The sequence below is a fragment of the Ammodytes marinus genome, assembly GCF_949987685.1.
Source record: "Ammodytes marinus genome assembly, chromosome: 16".
Taxonomy (NCBI): Eukaryota; Metazoa; Chordata; class Actinopteri; order Uranoscopiformes; family Ammodytidae; genus Ammodytes; species Ammodytes marinus.
The window spans coordinates 13,213,125-13,231,651 of record NC_137220.1 but is presented as its reverse complement, the minus strand read 5'-3'; the positions used below and the strand labels follow the sequence as shown (position 1 = coordinate 13,231,651).

The 18,527-nt window shown below is 41.2% G+C and overlaps 1 protein-coding gene across 1 annotated transcript in view; it reads right to left on the bottom strand.

Annotated features, from left to right (window-relative positions):
* Positions 1-4,560: 4,560 nt before the first annotated feature.
* kcnh6a (potassium voltage-gated channel, subfamily H (eag-related), member 6a) overlaps positions 4,561-18,527 on the bottom strand; it is a gene marked incomplete at both ends in the record, with an annotated part of 29,613 nt that continues 15,646 nt past the window's right edge. The window contains 10 exons of the mRNA XM_080044256.1: positions 4,561-4,854; positions 5,414-5,630; positions 6,290-6,473; positions 7,025-7,306; positions 7,514-7,613; positions 7,796-7,989; positions 8,881-9,133; positions 12,700-12,899; positions 13,302-13,719; positions 16,311-16,736. Coding sequence (XP_079900382.1) covers positions 4,561-4,854; positions 5,414-5,630; positions 6,290-6,473; positions 7,025-7,306; positions 7,514-7,613; positions 7,796-7,989; positions 8,881-9,133; positions 12,700-12,899; positions 13,302-13,719; positions 16,311-16,736 — 2,568 coding nt within the window. The remainder of the gene's footprint in view (positions 4,855-5,413; positions 5,631-6,289; positions 6,474-7,024; positions 7,307-7,513; positions 7,614-7,795; positions 7,990-8,880; positions 9,134-12,699; positions 12,900-13,301; positions 13,720-16,310; positions 16,737-18,527) is intronic.

Below are 18,527 nucleotides of genomic sequence, written 5' to 3'. Positions count from 1 at the left end.
CAGGTGTTGCTCTATTCACATGCCATTGTTTACCTTTCAGTTCAGATCTAAAGCTCCACCCATGTTTGCATAACAAGTGCTTGGTCGGTGTGAATACTTGCATGTGTGTCATTCATAGACAGGATGGCAAATTCAATTCCCATTTCTAATTTCCTGCAACCAAAATTTAAGCAAATGATAAGTACTTGGATTGTATGCACCAGGATTGACAGTTTGTGTGTGTGTCCCTTTAATTTCATCCTCTGGTGTCTGTTTGAAAAGACACATGGATCAACCAGAATGTTTAACCCTTAATTGCTTTCAAATAATTAAATATCGAGCGGTGGAAGAAGATGTCAGATCCTTTACTTGAGTAACAATGGATAATGTTTTAGGTGGCCAGTGCAGGTTTTACATTGACATTACGATTAACATTAAGAAAAGCATTTCGGACTCCCAATATACACTCTGCAATGTGTCTTTAATCTAAAAAAAGAAGAAGAAAAATAACAGGAATTTGTGCTTCAAGAAACATTATACAGAATTATAAACGCTTAAAAAGTCCTTACTTTCACCTTGTGGTTGGAACTGTGAAATGATCTTACTGTAACAAAAGACATTGGGGCGACTGGCTCAGGTGGGCGGGTTGGCCAGCGATCCGAGGGTTGGCGTTTCGATCCCTGCCCGGCCACCTGTGTCATGGTTGTTGTGTCCTTGGGCAAGACACTTCACCCACCTTGCCTTGTGTGATTGCTGTATGTTTGAGGTGGTGGTCAGAGGGGCCGTCAGAGGGGCCGTTGGCGCTGAATGGCAGCCACGCTTCCGTCAGTCTGCCCCAGGGCAGCTGTGGCTACTATCGTAGTTTACCACCACCGGTATGACTGTGATTGAACCTGGAACCCTGTAAAGCACTTTGAGTCACAGAGAAATAAAGCGCTATATAAATCCAATCAATTATTACATCTTGAGATTTTGTCTATGTGTGACAGTTACCATCCACTTCACTTTTTCTCAGTTGGGAAAAAAACATGCACTTTCTGATAAACACATCACGACATACCATGTGACCAACCCACAGATATACAGGTGCATATCAAAACATTTAATTATCATGGAAGAGTTCATTTTTTACATAAGACCCATCAAAGAAAGGATTTATAAATGTCCTTATCAGGGCAACCTGGGCTTCCCTAACACATCAGAAGTGCCAAAAGCTCATTGCCTTCATGCCATGCCACACTAATTTGTGCAAAGGTAGCACCAAACTTGGAATATTTCAGTGTATCTGTTGTTACTCTAGCATACAGTCATATGAAAAAGTTTGGGAACCCCTCTCAGCCGGCATTATAATTGACTCTGCTTTCACAAAAAATATATAAAAGTGGTATGTCTTTAATTTATCAGGAACAGCTAAGTACTGGGATGTTTTCCAAACAAAGATTTTTTGAAAAGCAGTATTTGGTTGTATGAAATAAAATAAAATGTGAAAAACTGGCTGTGCAAAAATATAGGAACCCTTGTGGTTTTGTTGATTTTAATGCCTGTAACAGCATGTAAAACTGAGGACTTTAAACACAAAGTTGGTTGGATTATGTTGTTAAGCCTTGAACCTCATAGAAATGTCTGTTTAATCATGAGAAAATGTATTTTAGGTGCCTAAATGCAAGTTGCACTTCTCTTTGACTCTCTGCTGAAGTGAGACAGAATGGGATCATCAAAACAGCTCCCAAAAGATCTGAAAAACAAAGATTGTTCATTGTCATGGTTTAGGGGAAGGCTACAAGAAGCTTTCCCAAAGGTTTCAATTGTCAATTTCGACTGTAGGGAACGTTGTCAGGTAATGGAAGGACACAGGCACAGTGGCAGTTAAACCCAGGCATGGCAGACCAAGAAAAAAACAGGAGCGGCATAGGTGGAGGATTGTGAGAATGGTTGCACACAACCCACAGATCACCTCCAAAGACCTGCAAGAACATCTGGCTGCAGATTGTGTATCTGTACATCGTTCAACAATTCAGCGCAATTTGCACCAAAACATCTGCTTTTTATAAAGACCAAATAACTTATTTTTTGTCTCATCAGTCCAAAGCATTTTCTTCCAATATGAATCTGGCTTGTCTAAATGAGCTTTTGCATACTCCATGCAACTGTATCTGTGGCGTGGGCGCAGAAAGGGCTTCCTTCTCATCACCTGGCCATACAGATGTTTTGGTGCAAATTGCACTGATTTGTTGAACCATGTACAGATACACAATCTGCAGCCAGATGTTCTTGCAGGTCTTTGGAGGTGATCTTTGGGTTGTGTGCAACCATTCTCACAATCCGCCGCATATGCCGCTCTTGTACTTTTCTTGGTCTGCTAGACCTGGGTTTAACTGCAACTGTGCCTGTGTCCTTCCATTCCCTGACAACGTTCCTTACAGTAGAAATTGACAATTGAAACCTTTGGGAAAGCTTCTTGTAGCCTTCCCCTAAACCATGATAATGAATAATCTTTGTTTTTAAGATCGTTTGGGAGCAGTTTTGATGATCCCATTCTGTCTCACTTCAGCAGAGAGTCAAAGAGAAGTGCAACTTGCATTTAGGCACCTAAAATACATTTTCTCATGATTAAACAGACATTTCTATGAGGTTCAAGGCTTAACAACATAATCCAACCAACTTTGTGTTTAAATTCATCAGTTTTACATGCTGTTACAGGCATTAAAATCAACAAAACCACAAGGGTTCCTATATTTTTGCACAGCCAGTTTTTCACATTTTATTTTATTTCATACAACCAAATACTGCTTTTCAAAAAATCTTTGTTTGGAAAACATCCCAGTACTTAGCTGTTCCTGGTAAATTAAAGACATACCACTTTTATATATTTTTTGTGAAAGCAGAGTCAATTATAATGCCGGCTGAGAGGGGTTCCCAAACTTTTTCATATGATTGTATATTAAAGTTCTACTTTTTTAATTAAATTAAGGAAAAAATTAACTTTTCCATGATATTCAGTTTTTTTGAGGAACCTGTACCAACACCAAAACGAGATACAAAGAAACGCAGTCATGATCAAAACCAAACTGTAAGAGCTACATCTAAATGTACAATAAACTGTGGTGTTTTTTCTGTTGCTCGGTTTGATTGTGTACCTTCTCCTGATCAAATGACAACATAGCAAGTGCTGCTTATTCATGTGAAAATGCCAGAAATATCAAATATGAGATGAAAAAAACACTTGTAATTGTTTTACATTTATTTTGCAACACCATTGTTCCTTTAAAGGTGAAGTAAGCGGTTTATTTATGTTTGTATAAGTGTTAAATCGCTCTTTTTCCAGTCAGCTGCTCTGCATGTAATCGGCTAATAAACTTTTCGGGGGATCCCGAAATTAATATCCAATCACAAGAGAGGACGCTACAAACCGAGACCCGTCTCACTCATGGTCTCACTGCCGGTGCACGCCAGAGCGACAGATGGTTGAATGTTTATGTGCCTACAATGGCGGAGCAGGTAAAAATCCTTCCCAATGTCTGTTTTGATGGTTTTTATCATGTTTTTATCACACTTATGGATCTGAGATGATGCTAGATAACTCGCTGCTTGAAGACCGCAGTGCATTAATGTGGTGACGTAGGGACGAGCGAGGGGTCTGCTAACTGCAGTAACTGACAGGAAGTTAGCTAAAAGAACCATTCCGCTTACAGCACCTTTAAGTGTGCCATCCAGCCATATGCCTTTTGATATTTTTTCAAAACAAAAATAGTGAATATCTAACTTAAAACACTGATAGTTATTTAGTATTAGTAGATGTATCGTTTATCTCTAATATTAGGAAAATAAATTCAGTTCCAAGTAAATGATTAAATTTTTCTAAGCTCAAGTCTAAATGTGCAATTCTTATACAAAGTGAACGCAGATAATTCTTCACATGTGAAACATATTATTTCTCCTTCTCTTCAGTGGTCTAGGATGCAGTTTATGTAGCTTTCAGACCCGGGGACTGCATGACAGTGACAGACCCCTTGGCCTTTTATATTGTATTATAATATTGTTTTCTGTTTTTGAGTGGCGGCAGTTAACCTCGAGGGCTGAGTGATTCTGATTTAGCTGGAATGACCTGACGAACACTGTTATTCTTTGTTCATGCATTCAACACCTCTTGCTCACAACACACATTGAACCCATGCACACCCGCTCCTTCACTGACCATCAATGAACTGACAAACTATCTCTCATTTGAACCCGAGACCTCCCTCCCCTCAAGCGAGAAACACGCTCCTATGATTGTGTGCATACTGTCAACTCACTCACACACTTCCCAACCACCACTGGGAAAGACTAATCTCTTCATTCACGAACACACAGCAGCCTATGAAGGCGCCGTAGAGTTTGTGTGTAAGAAACAGGGACTACTGAGTCCCAAACCTCAGTTACGTGAAAGGCAAGGCATCCCGAGCTCCACAGCAGCATCTGAACAGAATGTTGAAGGTTCTTTCATGGACGGAAAAGGAAGTAAAAGATTGGGGAGCATATGGCGGCGGTCCCGTTCAAATAACTGGTGACTATTGGCTGGTGTTGGGTTTGATTGGTGTTCTAGCTGCCTGGCAACAGTGGGTCGGAGACGTGCCTCTGGATCTCCTGCATCTCCGTGGAAGTCTCCAGGTGTACGGGGAGGGAGGGGAAGCGCTGGCTGCTCACACACAGCCGTCCCGGAGGCTCGAGGGACGTGGACAGTTGGGGAGGGGTGTTTAAGTACACAGAGGGTGGATGCAGATGTGGTGGGTCGGTCTCTGGCGACATGGAAACGGTTTCGTCAGAGGCAACGGTGAGATGGATCCCGCTGGACAGGGAGTCATTCGATTTGTGCTTGAAGTCAGAGTCCGGACTCTGGAAAGAGAGAGATAAGGATAAGCCTTTGGGAAATATGCTTATTGGCTTTCTTGCGGAATACAGTCAGACTGTTTTAGTCCAAGTGTAACAAAATCCACAAACCAGACCCTAAAAAGTTTAGTAAATAACATCTCAGTTGTTTAATCCATACGAAAACTGAACATTTTAAATTATTTGATTATGAAATGAATGATTATTTTCATAACCAATTAGTCTGCTGGCTGTTTTCTTTTGGCTGATTAAATGTTTTTTTTGTGAAATTACATTCAGGAAAAAAGCAGTAAAATCACATTGGTATATATACTGTATATATATATATATATATATATATATATATATATATATATATATATATATATATATTATGTTACATATTGTTATATGAAGTATTTTACCCATTAGAAAGAAGCAGTTCAGAATTCACAATTTCGAAATTAGAACATATGTTTTGCAATTTTGTCAAAACACTTTTCCGGAAAAAGAATTCAGTGGATCAACTAATCAATTATTTGTTATACTTCCACGAGTATAGTATGTAAACTTAATAACACTACACCTGTAGGAGTGAGGCAGTTCTGTTGATCTGCACTGGATGGATTGGAGGTACGGTGTGGATTGTGGGTGCCCCCGTGCTGTACAGGGTGGTGGGGTGAGGAGGGTGAGTTGGGTGCGGGCTGGGGGACACAGCGCTGTAAACTGGAGGCACCGGGGCCATCTGCCTCTGAAGGAGCTGCAGGATCACATTGATGTCTGCTGTCATACGCGTCTCCAACCTGGGTAAAATATCAGAGACATCAGCAGGAAAGTATCTTCAAAATGACAACCTAAAGTACTGTTGATGCTCGATGGAACACATCTTAATCATTTTTATAATCCTGTCATTTGCTTTTTTTGCAGCAAGAGAGTTTCTCTCTGCCTCTTGCTGACTCCGATTATCTCTGTCTCATGGCCCTATGAGAGGACGGGCGATTAAAAGGAAGCATATACATGGCTGACTTTACAGAAAATGTTTCTAAAGTGTTCAGTCTCACCCCTGACATTTTCTTCTCTATTAGATTGTTCCTTTATCCTCCTCTCTCTCTCTCTCTCTCTCTCTCTCTCTCTCTCTCTCTCTCTCTCTCTCTCTCTCTCTCTCTCTCTATCTCTCTCTCTCTATCTCTCTCTCCTGTCTTTCCCTCATACACATGCAACTCACATTGACACCATTCACACAATCAGCCAACCAACCATTGATGTGCAAACACAGCAGTAGAGGAAGGGAGAATACATGTGACATTAAAGTAAACAATGGCCATTGAATGATAATAATGAAAGCAACGACCTAAATACATCAAACAGGTGGGGGTATAGCTCAGTGGTAGAGCATTTGACTGCAGATCAAGAGGTCCCTGGTTCAAATCCGGGTGCCCCCTCTTTGTTTTCACAAGCTCACCGGTTTAACTGGGTCTGCAGTAGCTCCAGTCTGGACTCCAGCTCACGAGGCCGATTCTCCACACAGGGAGGCGGGTGGAAACTGGCCCTGACAGAGCACGCTCGTCTCTGGGTCTCTGAGAACTGGCCGGCTCTGCGGTCTGGCCAGTATCCATACACGCCAGACACACTGATAGGGGCTGCCACTGTGCAGAAGAAGAAGAATCATCCATCAAATGTGCACTATTTATGAAACAATTTACATAATATTTCAAATGGGTGAATGGTTAGCAATGGAACTTGAAAAATTAGATAGAGGAAGGCCAATTCAGTGTGTTCTTGATAGGATTATTCTAGATATTCTAGTCATTTGGTGTCAGGCATCATTTCAGTTATGTGTGATCTTATTCCTACTTTATTTTCACCTCTTGATTTTTGCAAATGTTACTTTCACGTTTCTTCTTTTCAGTTTCGGTTTTTATTTGTACTAGTATTGGTAGGGCATGGAATTTTAAACATGAATTATTTTTATCTGTGTAAAGGTATTTTCTAAGACAAATTGGTAAGAAAGAAAAAAAATTTGTCTCAAATTGTATTTAGCAGGGAAAGAATCTCGAGTGCAAACTCTAAAGAGAGCACAGATGGAATGGAAATTTGAGATGTATTTTGGTAGACAAATACAATGTTGAAATGGTCTAACTGTCCTGTTGGAGGATATCCAGACATGAAAGATGATGGGGTTGTCTCAAGTCTTTACCTGAGTATTGTGGTCCTCCGAGGTCTACAGGTGGTCCCATCGCAGCTGAGGGTCCACTGGGAGGCAGGACGTTGACCACTGCTGAGGGATAGTCTCTGGTGTCGCCCCCAGGCGGGTACAGCTCGCCCCTGCTGTGTCCCATGGGCTTGATCTCCTCATCACTAGACTGGGAACAGATACTAGCACTGCTGCATTCCCAATGGGATCCTGCCATCGAGCCCGGGTGGTGGTTTGCCATAGTACAGGACTGACTGGCGTAAGAGTCGTCACGGTCCATGCCGTCTGTATACACAGGGTCAGAGGATAGCCAGGATCAGAAAATATGGAAATTAGCAAGATTATAGACACATTTTCCTGTAATTTTCTTGTGCACAAAAACAAATAAACAATTCCTAACAGTACCACAGAAAAAAAGAAAAACAATCAAGATTAGAAATGTGCAATGGAAAATAAAGATATGTAAATGTGTCAAGCCTTTGTGTCACTCACCTGGTCGGTTTCGGCGACGTAGGGAGCTTCTCCTACGCCTTTTCCTGCGGTAGCCACATTCAGATTCCCTGCCCGGGGTTGTCTGGTTTACTCTATCTGCCTGATACACATCAGTTTCAGTAATTCAAAAATACACACCGGATCTCATTCTCAAATAATACATCATCAACCTTGGGCCATGAACATTGCAAGCTGATATAAAAAGGCAGGGTTCAAAGCATTTTTAAAATCACGATTAAAATATTTTTTCTAGATGTAACGTCGTCCTCTGGTGACACTCACATCTCTGAGGTTGAAGGTGATCTCTAAATTGTTCCAGAACATGTCAGCGAAGTCGGGATACATGTCGAGCACTTCAAGCAGGTCGTCTCTCAGGATCTTATGAAGATCGCAATAAGTCAAAGCCCTGACGTCAGCGTTAGATTTACCAGGCCTCCCGTACAGACTGATTGGTTCACCAAAGATGTCATTCTTTCCTACAGAAACCACATGCAAAAGGAAAGACAATCATGGGAAAGGAGTCACAGTTAAAGATGGAGTCAGTGATTCTGGAGAATTCTTGTTGTCAAAATCACTTTTTGTCAAAATCAGTGAATTTCTCCTAACATTCCGCTAGGTATTTACACTGGATTTTCTTGTGGCGCACACACAGTACGGACAAGTGGTGGAGCGTTAAGAGACATTCACGGATTTTGGCAAAAGAGGATTTTGACAACAAGTGTTCTCCAGAATTACTTTTAATCAATAGATGTTTGACCAAGGGAGCAGCCACTGCTGGCAATAGTGAAATAGATTATAGACAACATTTTGATGGCTGAATATGATCCAAATCAAATAAAAAAACAACAACAACACCGCAGTGACAACTATCCTCAACAGTACTGCTGCTCAACACAGATTGGTTCCCTCAAATTAAACTGAAAAAAAGAAATGACCTATGCAGCTCTGAGTGTTGGCACTATTGATGATCAATGCCACAGTGGAATGGAAGTGGAGCTGTGCCCAAACACCTCTGGCAACACAACGCACAAAGAAATGTGTGCAGTGTAAAGGGTAGTGTGATTTGTAGTGTTGCTGCCTTCCAGAGAAAAAGAGGGGAATATCAAACAGTCTCAAAAGAAAAGAAGAAGAAAACAATATCATAATTTTGATTTGAGTTGTCATTCAGTGACATGTTGTGGTTACAGGTTCAAAATTCAACTAATACTTTACTTTAGTATAAAATGAAGAATTTCATTTTTGATTTAAAGTTCAGTTATTTTTCAATGGCCATTTTTCATTTGTTATTATTAACTTACCTAATTTGAAAATTATTTGTATCTAAATATATTGTGCACTGAAGTTCTAAACAAGTGAGAAATGCTTACCTAGTATGGCCACCACCACATCGTCCCTGAGGATCTCTATGGAGCCTCTGGAAATGAAGTAGAGGGCGGTGAGAATGTCCCCGCTGTGGACCAGAGTGTCGCCCGGCGGCGCGTGGGTGGTCTTGAATCGCATGGCCAGAGCCCGCAGGCAGCCTTTGTTGGCACCTTGAAAAGCATTGCAGTTCTCCAGCAAGCTGCGGTTCAAATGGAGGCAGATGTCAGCTTGCAGACACTCAGGGAAACCCTTCAAAACCTGCAGGGGCAACAGAAATTGGATGAATCTACTGCAAATATTTCTCAATGTTGATTATCAATGTTTATTTATTTTTTTGCACCTATGGGACTGCTATCTTGAAAACAATGTATTCTAAAAATGTAAGATGCAAAATTAATCTGAAAGATACACAAACAAATAAAAATGAGAGGAAAGTGTCAGAACTATTTAGGCAGCGAACAAAGGAGAGTAACAACGATAACTGATTCATAATCAATTCTCAGATTGATTTGGCACCCACTCATGCTGCCACCCTACACTAGCAAGCAGCTATGTGACGCACATCATCACTAAATGCATTGTCTTGCTGTGTCAATGATTCTGTTTAAATGAGAAGGGGGCACCCAGATTTGAACTGAGACCTCTTGATCTGCAGTCAAAGAGTCTACCACTGAGCTATACCCCTACTGTTTGACAGATGTTGTATTTGATCTAAAAATAAATCATGAATGATTCACAAAACCTTTTTGGACCTATGTGCCCGTTAACTTTAAAAACATGTGTTCTATAAATGGAATACGCAAAGTAAATCTGAAAGGTACAAAAAGTAATCTGCAAATGAGACAAGTCGAGCAATGTGTAAGAATGACTCAGGCAGCAAACAAATGACAGTAGCTCAAAGTGATGATCTTTTCACAGATTGAATTGGCACTCTATACTGCTGCTCTCCTACTACCAAAGCAACACTAGTACACACATCATCACAATAGATAGTGTCTCAATGATCATCATGAGAAGGTGGTACACAGATTTGAATTGGGGACCTCTTGATCTGCAGTCAAATGCTCTACCACTGAGCTATAACCCCTACTGTTGGTTAAAGTTTGTTGTATTTGATACAGCATCAGAAAGCCTTTCAGGAAAAACACTAGTAAAAATTAGGCAAACATTTAGAAAACTATTTCTTGGTCTGAAAGCAAACTAAATTTGTTTGCATTTGAGTATAAGGTAAGTGCAAGCTAATATATACACTATACTGTCTATAAGACCGCAAAGTTTAAACATTCATGCTAGTTATAATAAGTTAATGATGAAAACCAGTAGATGTTTGCAGTTGTCATCAATAGAAGTTCAATTGAGGATTAACCTTATTGCCAAGATTTATTCAAAGTAGCTGTTCCAACCAGGTGAGGTGCAGTTTATAGATGGATGGGATTAAGTAGACAGAAAGCTATGTTGTAGCAAAGGTGGCACCAAGATTTGAACTAGGGACCTCTTGAGCAGCAGGCAAAGGCTCTACCACTGAGCTATACCCCCTATAGGGCCCCTACTAGGCCTGTTCTGAAAGTAAATTTACCTGCAATGCGAATTACAAAACCTTGTATTCACGCTCATGCGTTACACGGAAATTCCGAATGAGTTGCTTAGAGCACTTGCATTTTATGGTTGATGCTGTTTATGGTGAGCGTTAGGGAGTATTTAACTACATGTAATTAAACTAGTAGTTTCACTATCAAAAAACCAAGTTGCAATTTAAAGGTTTTAAGTACAATATACAGCGACAACGGCATCTTTCTTAACTGTCTGAAGATCCCTTTTTCGGCAAGTAAAAAAAGAACAGTGGTGAGACAAGGAGAATGATGTGTCAGAATGATTCAGGCAAGCACAGAGGACAGTAACTCAAAGTGATTATGTATTCTGAGATTGAATTGGCACCCGCTAATGCTGCTCTCCTGATACACAATGCTACCAAAGCAGAGCTGTGACGCACATCCCTAATACATCTTTTTGATACCATTTAACTGTGAAGGGGGCACCCAGATTTTAATAGGGACCTCCTGATCTGCAGACAAACGCTCTACCACTGAACTATACCCCTACTGTTTCAGACATAATGTTGCATTTGATCTAAACAGTATCATGTAAGACTCACAACACCTTTTATAAAATAAGACTGTAGGGAAGATAATGTTGGAAGGCAAATATTTAGAAATCAACTTCCTGTTATGTTTGCAAATTAATTTGCAATGCAACCTAGAACATTTTGAATTTGTGCTAATTTGAATATTATAACATCAAAGTTCAGTACCAGGAAAAACTTGGTCATTGAGGCAGCAGAGAACAATTGAGGCTTATGCTCAATATAAAGTTGCAAAAAACTTGCAGTTTCTGTTGATTCTAGTAGCACCTTTGGACAAAAGCAGTAAAGTTTCTGAATTGTTACAGATTATGGACCGATATGGGATTATACAGACAGAAAGATATGTTCTAGTAGAGGGAGCACGCAGAGACAAACTCGGGACCTCTTGATCTGCAGTAAAATGCCCCAACACTGAACTATACCCCCATACAGAGGGAGAATTTGATCAGGTTGCAATTGAAAGGTTTTGAGTACAAGCGAAGGACCAAAGACAAGCAGAACAAGGGAGAACAAGGATTAAGGCGTGGAAGAAAGGACAGTGGCTCCAAGTGATGATCTATTCTCAAATCGAATCGGCACATGCTAGTGCTGCTCCCCTACTACATCATGCTACCTAATCAGTGCTATGAAGCACATCATCAATCAAAGCATAGTGTTGAAATCTCAATTAAACTCCTTAAATGGGAAGGGGGCACCCAGATTTGAACTGGGGACCTCTTGATCTGCAGTCAAATGCTCTACCACTGAGCTATACCCCCTACTGTGCATTGGGATGGTGTTGTATTTGATGTAAAGAGCATCAGAAACATTTCAATGTAATATAAAACCTATACATCTATAAAACCGCTTACTTTAAACATTCATTCTATCTCCTTGAACTGGCATGTACTTTAAATCCAATATTTCAATATTGTCACACAGTATATATGTTCCTGATGTATGCAGTGCATTCTTCAGATTCAAAAACTAAGTTGCAATTGAAAGTTGTTGTGTACAAGTAAACAGTAACAACAGCATCTTTACAAACTGGCTGAATGTGTCAGCATGATTCATACAGGTACAAAGGACAGTAGCTCCATTGGTTTTCTATTCACATATTGAATTTGCACCCACTAATGCTGCTTTCCTACTATGCCATCAAATCAGCACTATGATGCACAAGGCCTCTGTAGATTTGCAGTTTCAATGATCAATGATATTATTCAAATGTAAAGGGGGCACCCAGATTTGAACTAGGGACCTCTTGATCTGCAGTCAAATGCTCTACCACTGAGCTATACCCCCTGCAGTAAAGTCTTTCATGAAAAAGACTGGAAGAAATAATAAATTCACTTATAATGCATATTCATACTGTTCAAACTGGATGGATGGATGGGATTATGTAGACAGATATGTGGTGTTAAAGGCAGCATCCAGATTTGAAATGGGGACCTCTTGATCTGCAGTCAAATGCCTATACCACTGAGCTATCACCCCCCCCCCCCCCCCCATGGAGCCTAGACTCTGGAATCAAAACGCTAACTTGCAATTGAAAGGTTTTGTGGTCAAGTATACAGTATCAACGGCATCTTTCTAAACTGGCTGAATATCCCATTTCCAACTAATAATTATTTTGAGTCAAGACCCATAACCCAAACTTGTCTCTTGTGTTAGACCATGTCCATAGAATGTCTTTATGACTTACAGCGTTCATGTCGATGCCGTTGGTGTAGGACCAGGCATGTTGGAAGTATTCCTCCAGCCTCTGTCTCAGGCCTCCAGGGATCTGGTGGAAACGTATGAACTCTTTGACCCGCAGCATCTGTGTGTGGTAGCGGGCTGTACCTGAGTACAGCCTCTGAATAATGGCAGACACGTTACCAAAGATACTGGCGTACATAAGCGCTGCACAGGACAGAGGAGAGAAATATTGTATGTTAGCCGAATTGACAACAACAAGATTGGATAAATGTACAACATTGAAAATATTAAGTTACTCAAAACAGGCAATAAAAAGAAATCTCTGCATTTTAAATCAAAGTATTTTGGTAACATGCTGATATTACTTTTGTAAAATGGATTGTTAACTAAACAGATATTTGGCTGATAATGTTCTGGTTCACATTACTTTCCACCATAACAAACATATTGTGTGTATATATATATATATTGTATATTGTATATTGTATATTGTATAACATAGTAGCTATATTGCCCCCATATATAGGGGCATATTCTCATTCACAATAAACTACAATTACCATCTTTTTTTCTTTTACAATTTCATACTCATCCCACTCTACTCACAGCCAATGAGCATGACACAGATGGAGAAGATCTTCTCTGGGTTGGTGTTGGGCGAGACGTTCCCAAAGCCCACACTAGTGAGGCTGCTGAAGGTGAAGTACAGCGCTGTTACATACTTGTCCTTGATGGAGGGGCCCGAGGTGAAGTCACTGTCATTGTACTGTTTGCCAATCTGCTCAGCCAGGTTGTCCAGCCAGCCGATCTTCATTCCTCCTATGCGGGCAGAGCCTGTGCGCTCCACATTACCAATGGCGTACCAGATACAGGCCAGCCAATGGGCGATAAGTGCAAAAGTGCACATGAGAAGGAAAAGGACGGCAGCTCCATATTCAGAGTAACGGTCCAACTTCCTGGCCACTCGTACCAGCCTCAGCAGTCTGGCTGTTTTCAGTAATCCAATCAGAGTTGTTGTTTGAGGCTGATGGAGAGAGAACATACTTAATGTCAGTGATATTAACACAAACCAGTGACATCATCGACTAATCACAGAGATTTTAAGTGGTTGCGAGGAGCTTTCAGTTTCTTTTGATTTGCACTTAGGACAAAAGCGATAGTGTGTTTTACGAAACCAGCGCCTGCTGTCCTAGCCTTGATGGACTTGTTAGTTAGCCTGGAAATCCAGACCTGCCGCTGGCAAATAAAATTTGCTGCACCTGTTGGTCTGGCACATTAAATGTCAGAAAATTCTGAGCTACGTTTCGATTGGTTCAATCTGATATGGGCGGGCCAGAGCCCTATGTATTGTGCTCTGGGGCGGACGTAACCGGATGACGACATTGCTGTGCATGCGCCGTTGAAGCCGTGAAAGTAAACAACAGAGATGGCTGTGGATATGTTGTTTGAGTTTGAGATGGCTTTGGCTTCAACCCTTTACGATTTGGAAGACAGCACTCAAATCTTTAATTAGCAAGTAAGAGGAATGTTCTGTTTTGCCGACCGACCACGGCAAAATTTCAATCTAAAGCTGGGGTATATGATTTGGGGAGAAAATAGCAGTTGGGATAGAGATTCGAATCCAAATACCTCAACCGCTCCACTTGTTCTCTTTGGTCTCTCCCCTATGGTCCCTGCCTGACACGCTCCTCTACACCAACAGTCGGTGCCAAAGTGAATGGACAGTCCCAACAGCCAATAAGAACAGAGAATCGGAGCCTCGCTCTGATTGGTCAAAGTGTACAGCTCATGTTAACTTTGACCAATCAGAAATCATATACCCTGCTGTTCGCTAAACGAACGGGGCTTAATATGTCACCTTGTTCATTGCTCTGATTGGTTGTAGTGCTATCCAATTGCGTGCAGTGGTTTTTGAAATGCACGAGTAGGAGCCGCCCCTTGAGTTGGGAAGGTCTATTGATCGTTGCCAGACCCTATACCGATCTAGATACTGGTCTGGATTTCCAGGCTACTTGTTAGTGGAATGGAATGAAAATAGCCTACTAGTGTTGCAATCCCAGTCATACTGTTTAAATGAGAAGAGGGCACCCATATTTGAACAGGGGACCTCTTGATCCGCAGTCAAATGCTCTACCACTGAGCTATAACCCCATCTGATGGGCATATGATGAGCTATTTTGGTCTGGCTGTGCGAGACTAGTCAAACAATGTTCTCTACATTATTATTGTACTAATTTGACTGCAACCATAAAATTGGAAACCTTGTAATTTTTCCATTCATTTGATTGGGAGAGTAATAAAACAGAGGCCTGGTCAATGCCAACTGATGACACCACAAGCCATAGCAGTTTAAATGGAATAGAGCCATCATTAATGTTGTATTATACACTGAGATCTATTTCCTTGTTGTGTAAAAGGAAAATGTAAGTAGCTACAAGGAGCTTTTTGTTTTTGTTGATTCGGTGGCACCTTTGAAAAAAAACGGTAGTGTATTTATGACATTAGCCCCAAAGCACAAGTTGAAAGAGAGACCGCAGGATGCATCGTGATAACGCAATGTATTTATATTAGGGCTGTCAAATTAACGCGTTAATTTCGATTAATTAATCACAGAAAAATTAACGCGATTAAAAAAATTAACGCAGATTAATCGCACTTCTATAATGCCCTTTGACCCGGGGCAAAAGTGGTGCGCAGCTCGGTGAGCTGCACCTGTAGCTTACAGCCCGCACGGGTGAAAGGGAGAGAGAAGCAGAGGAAAGAGCGGGGCCGAGGGCTCTATGGAAAATAAGCATGAAGGTAGGAAGACATCTTACTTTATTCTCCGCAGTGTCTGGGCATTATTGATTTAGTGGTGCAACAATATAGGTTCAAAACAGTAGCCTATCTCTCAATCTTCATCTGTGTGTCTCAATTTTGTTTGCTAGCTGTCTCGTCTCCTGCCGCCCGCCCCGTGTGTGTGTGTGTGTGTGTGTGTGTGTGTGTGTGTGTGTGTGTGTATGTGTCAATATTTTTGCCTATGAGTAGCTACGACGATGGTGAATGAATCGGCATATAGGCATATGTGGCAGTGCAGCGCTGTCTGTTGTGGAGACAGAAGTTACGAGAGACGGAGAGCGAGCGAGAGAGAGAGAGAGAGAGAGAGAGAGAGAGAGAGAGAGAGAGAGAGAGAGAGAGAGAGAGAGAAACAAACTGTAGCAGGCTATACAGCTGTTTATAAACAGGTATAAAAGTGTCATAAAAGTATGCGATTAATTTAGATTAATTAATCACAGAGCCTGTAATTAATTAGATTATTTTTTTTAATCGCTTGACAGCCCTAATTTATATGTGACTGACTATATAAGATCAATAATGGTATCGTGACGATGGTTACTCAAAGTACATTTTGACTTAGCAATGTACATAAACAGGCTTTTCCGGTCTATCTGCCATAAATCGTTTCTTCTAAGTTCTAGGGAACTCCAACCCGAGCAAAGGAATTAATAACAACTATATAAAAATAGTGTTGTTTTTGATGGGTCATTTATGATCATCAAAGGAAAAATTAGACTGTTTCATAAGAAATGTAAAACTTCCTCGTAGGAGGTTTAATCTTTCCCTTTCTCCCTTTACCTCCTCAGTCCCGGAGCGGAATATGAGCAGATCGAAGGGGATGGCGGCTACGATGTCTATGAGGAACCAGCCCTTGAAGTAGTGCTGCGCGATGCGTCCCGGTTGGCTCACCACCTCGTCGTTGCTGTTGACGTAGGTGGTCCTGAAGTTGATCAGGATGTCCACTATAAACATGACGTCCACCACCAGGTCCACCACGTTGAGCGGGTTACAGGTGTAGCCGCAGGTCCTCCGCTGCTCTTCCTCCATCTCGTTGAGAAGGAACGCGGCCGAGTACGGAGTGAAGACGGCGGTGTAGATGACCAGCAGCAGAATGACCCAGTCCCATACCGCTTTGAAGGGGCTGTAGTGAAGGATGGTCCATTTGTGGATGCGTGGAGCCTGGAGCTTGTACTCTGGCAGCACGTCAGCACCGAGGGACAACACCTGATGAGAGACAGAGAGACATAAGATGTTATTATTATTTTGTACTGCTGTTCTGTTTTTGTTGCCCATGATGTTGATTGTTGTGAAGCAGAATACATTTTTTTCTTCACATTGTGGACAATAAAGTTGACCTTCAACTTAAAATGGAGGTAGGACACTTGGATCCATAACTAGTGGGATAGAGTGTACTTTATAGGGATTGAGCAAGCTGTGAAGTAGCCATTTCCTCTTGTGCATTAATTCCTTGCAGAAAAACCACAATCTCAGCACTATCGGCTCTCCACTGTCACATTTACTGCTTTCCTTCTTTAAGCAGACTGCAGCTTCACCGTTTACAGTGGGAAAGTATTGGGGAGTATTGAACTATATGTGATTAAAGAAGAAGTTTAACTACATTGTTGGTAGTTCAACTTCTACCATATTATGGGGGTACCCAGATTTGATCTGGGAACCTCTTAATGTGCAGTCAAATGCGCTACCACTGAGCTATACCCCTACACGGTTGACTTGATACAAAGGTACAGGGTGCACCTCTGTATATGAGCTCATACACCTGCTCATTATTTCTTGTACAATGCTATCTAACCATGAATAATCCTAGCTCACCTCCCTTCCTCTGGTTACTCCCCTTCTCCCTTCTCCCTTTTCCTTCCCCTTTCCCAGCGCCCTTTGTTTGATGTTTTAGTTTCACATTCTCAGTGCTGTATAATAACTGATGCATTTTGCTTTTCCTGCAGAGACGCACTTTGCACGCTTCAGCGAATGTTCCAACCATTCTCTGTATTGGCCTCTCTCCTTGCAAGTAAAATAATTTGCCACAACACTAGGTTCCAAGTGCAATAAATACACTTCATCAGAGCTAAACCTTGATGGCACTTTCCAGCAGCACTATAGCACTTTTCATAGCTACGATTCTTATGGAACAAACAGTCACATTTTATTTTCTTGGTTGTCACAGTCAAGTTTTGTTTGTCCTTTCTTTTATACTGTCTGTTGTGTTTGTGTTTTTACCTTGCCTTGAGGGACAAAAGAGGTTTGAACAGAACAGAACTGAACTGAACTACATCCATTCCGGGCAATTGTGGACCAGAATAAGTGCCTGTTCGGGCACCATGCAGAGCTCGGATTTTAGTTAATTCAAGTAAATTGCAAGGTCAGGACAATATATGGCTATTTAACAACGTCAGGTGGCAAATGCTCACCTCTAACAAACTAAATATTTCTGATGCCCATTGCTGAAATCCATATCAACACAAACCAACAAGCCCATGTAAAAAAAAACTCTTAGTGCATTGTTGTCTTTCCCTCTCCGGACAAACCCTCCAGGTGTTAAACCTTGATTTGCATTTTACTTTGCATAAATATGGCCATGAAAACAAGCTGGACTAGTTTGATGAGTATCTGTGGTCCCTCTACAACCATACACTCCACTAGACTCAGACAGGAACCACACATATATGACAAAAAGCCTCACACCCATAAATGATGTTTCTTTCAACATTCCCAACTTAGACGAAAACAGAAGACAAAAATAGTCAAAATAAATTGCTTCTCAAGGACAAAGTACAACTTCAAAAATGCACTAAATACAGTATGTAGCCTACTTGGAAATATTAGGTGGAAAAAGGCATAGGGCTCCATGAATCATTTTTTTTAATGATCAATACACAGTATAGAGTGTACTGTATTGGAAATAGGGTCATTGTGAAAAACCACACGGGATGCATTGAATTCTTCGAACACAACAACCTGTGACACTCCTTTGTGTGTCAGAAGCTGATCACAGTGGCT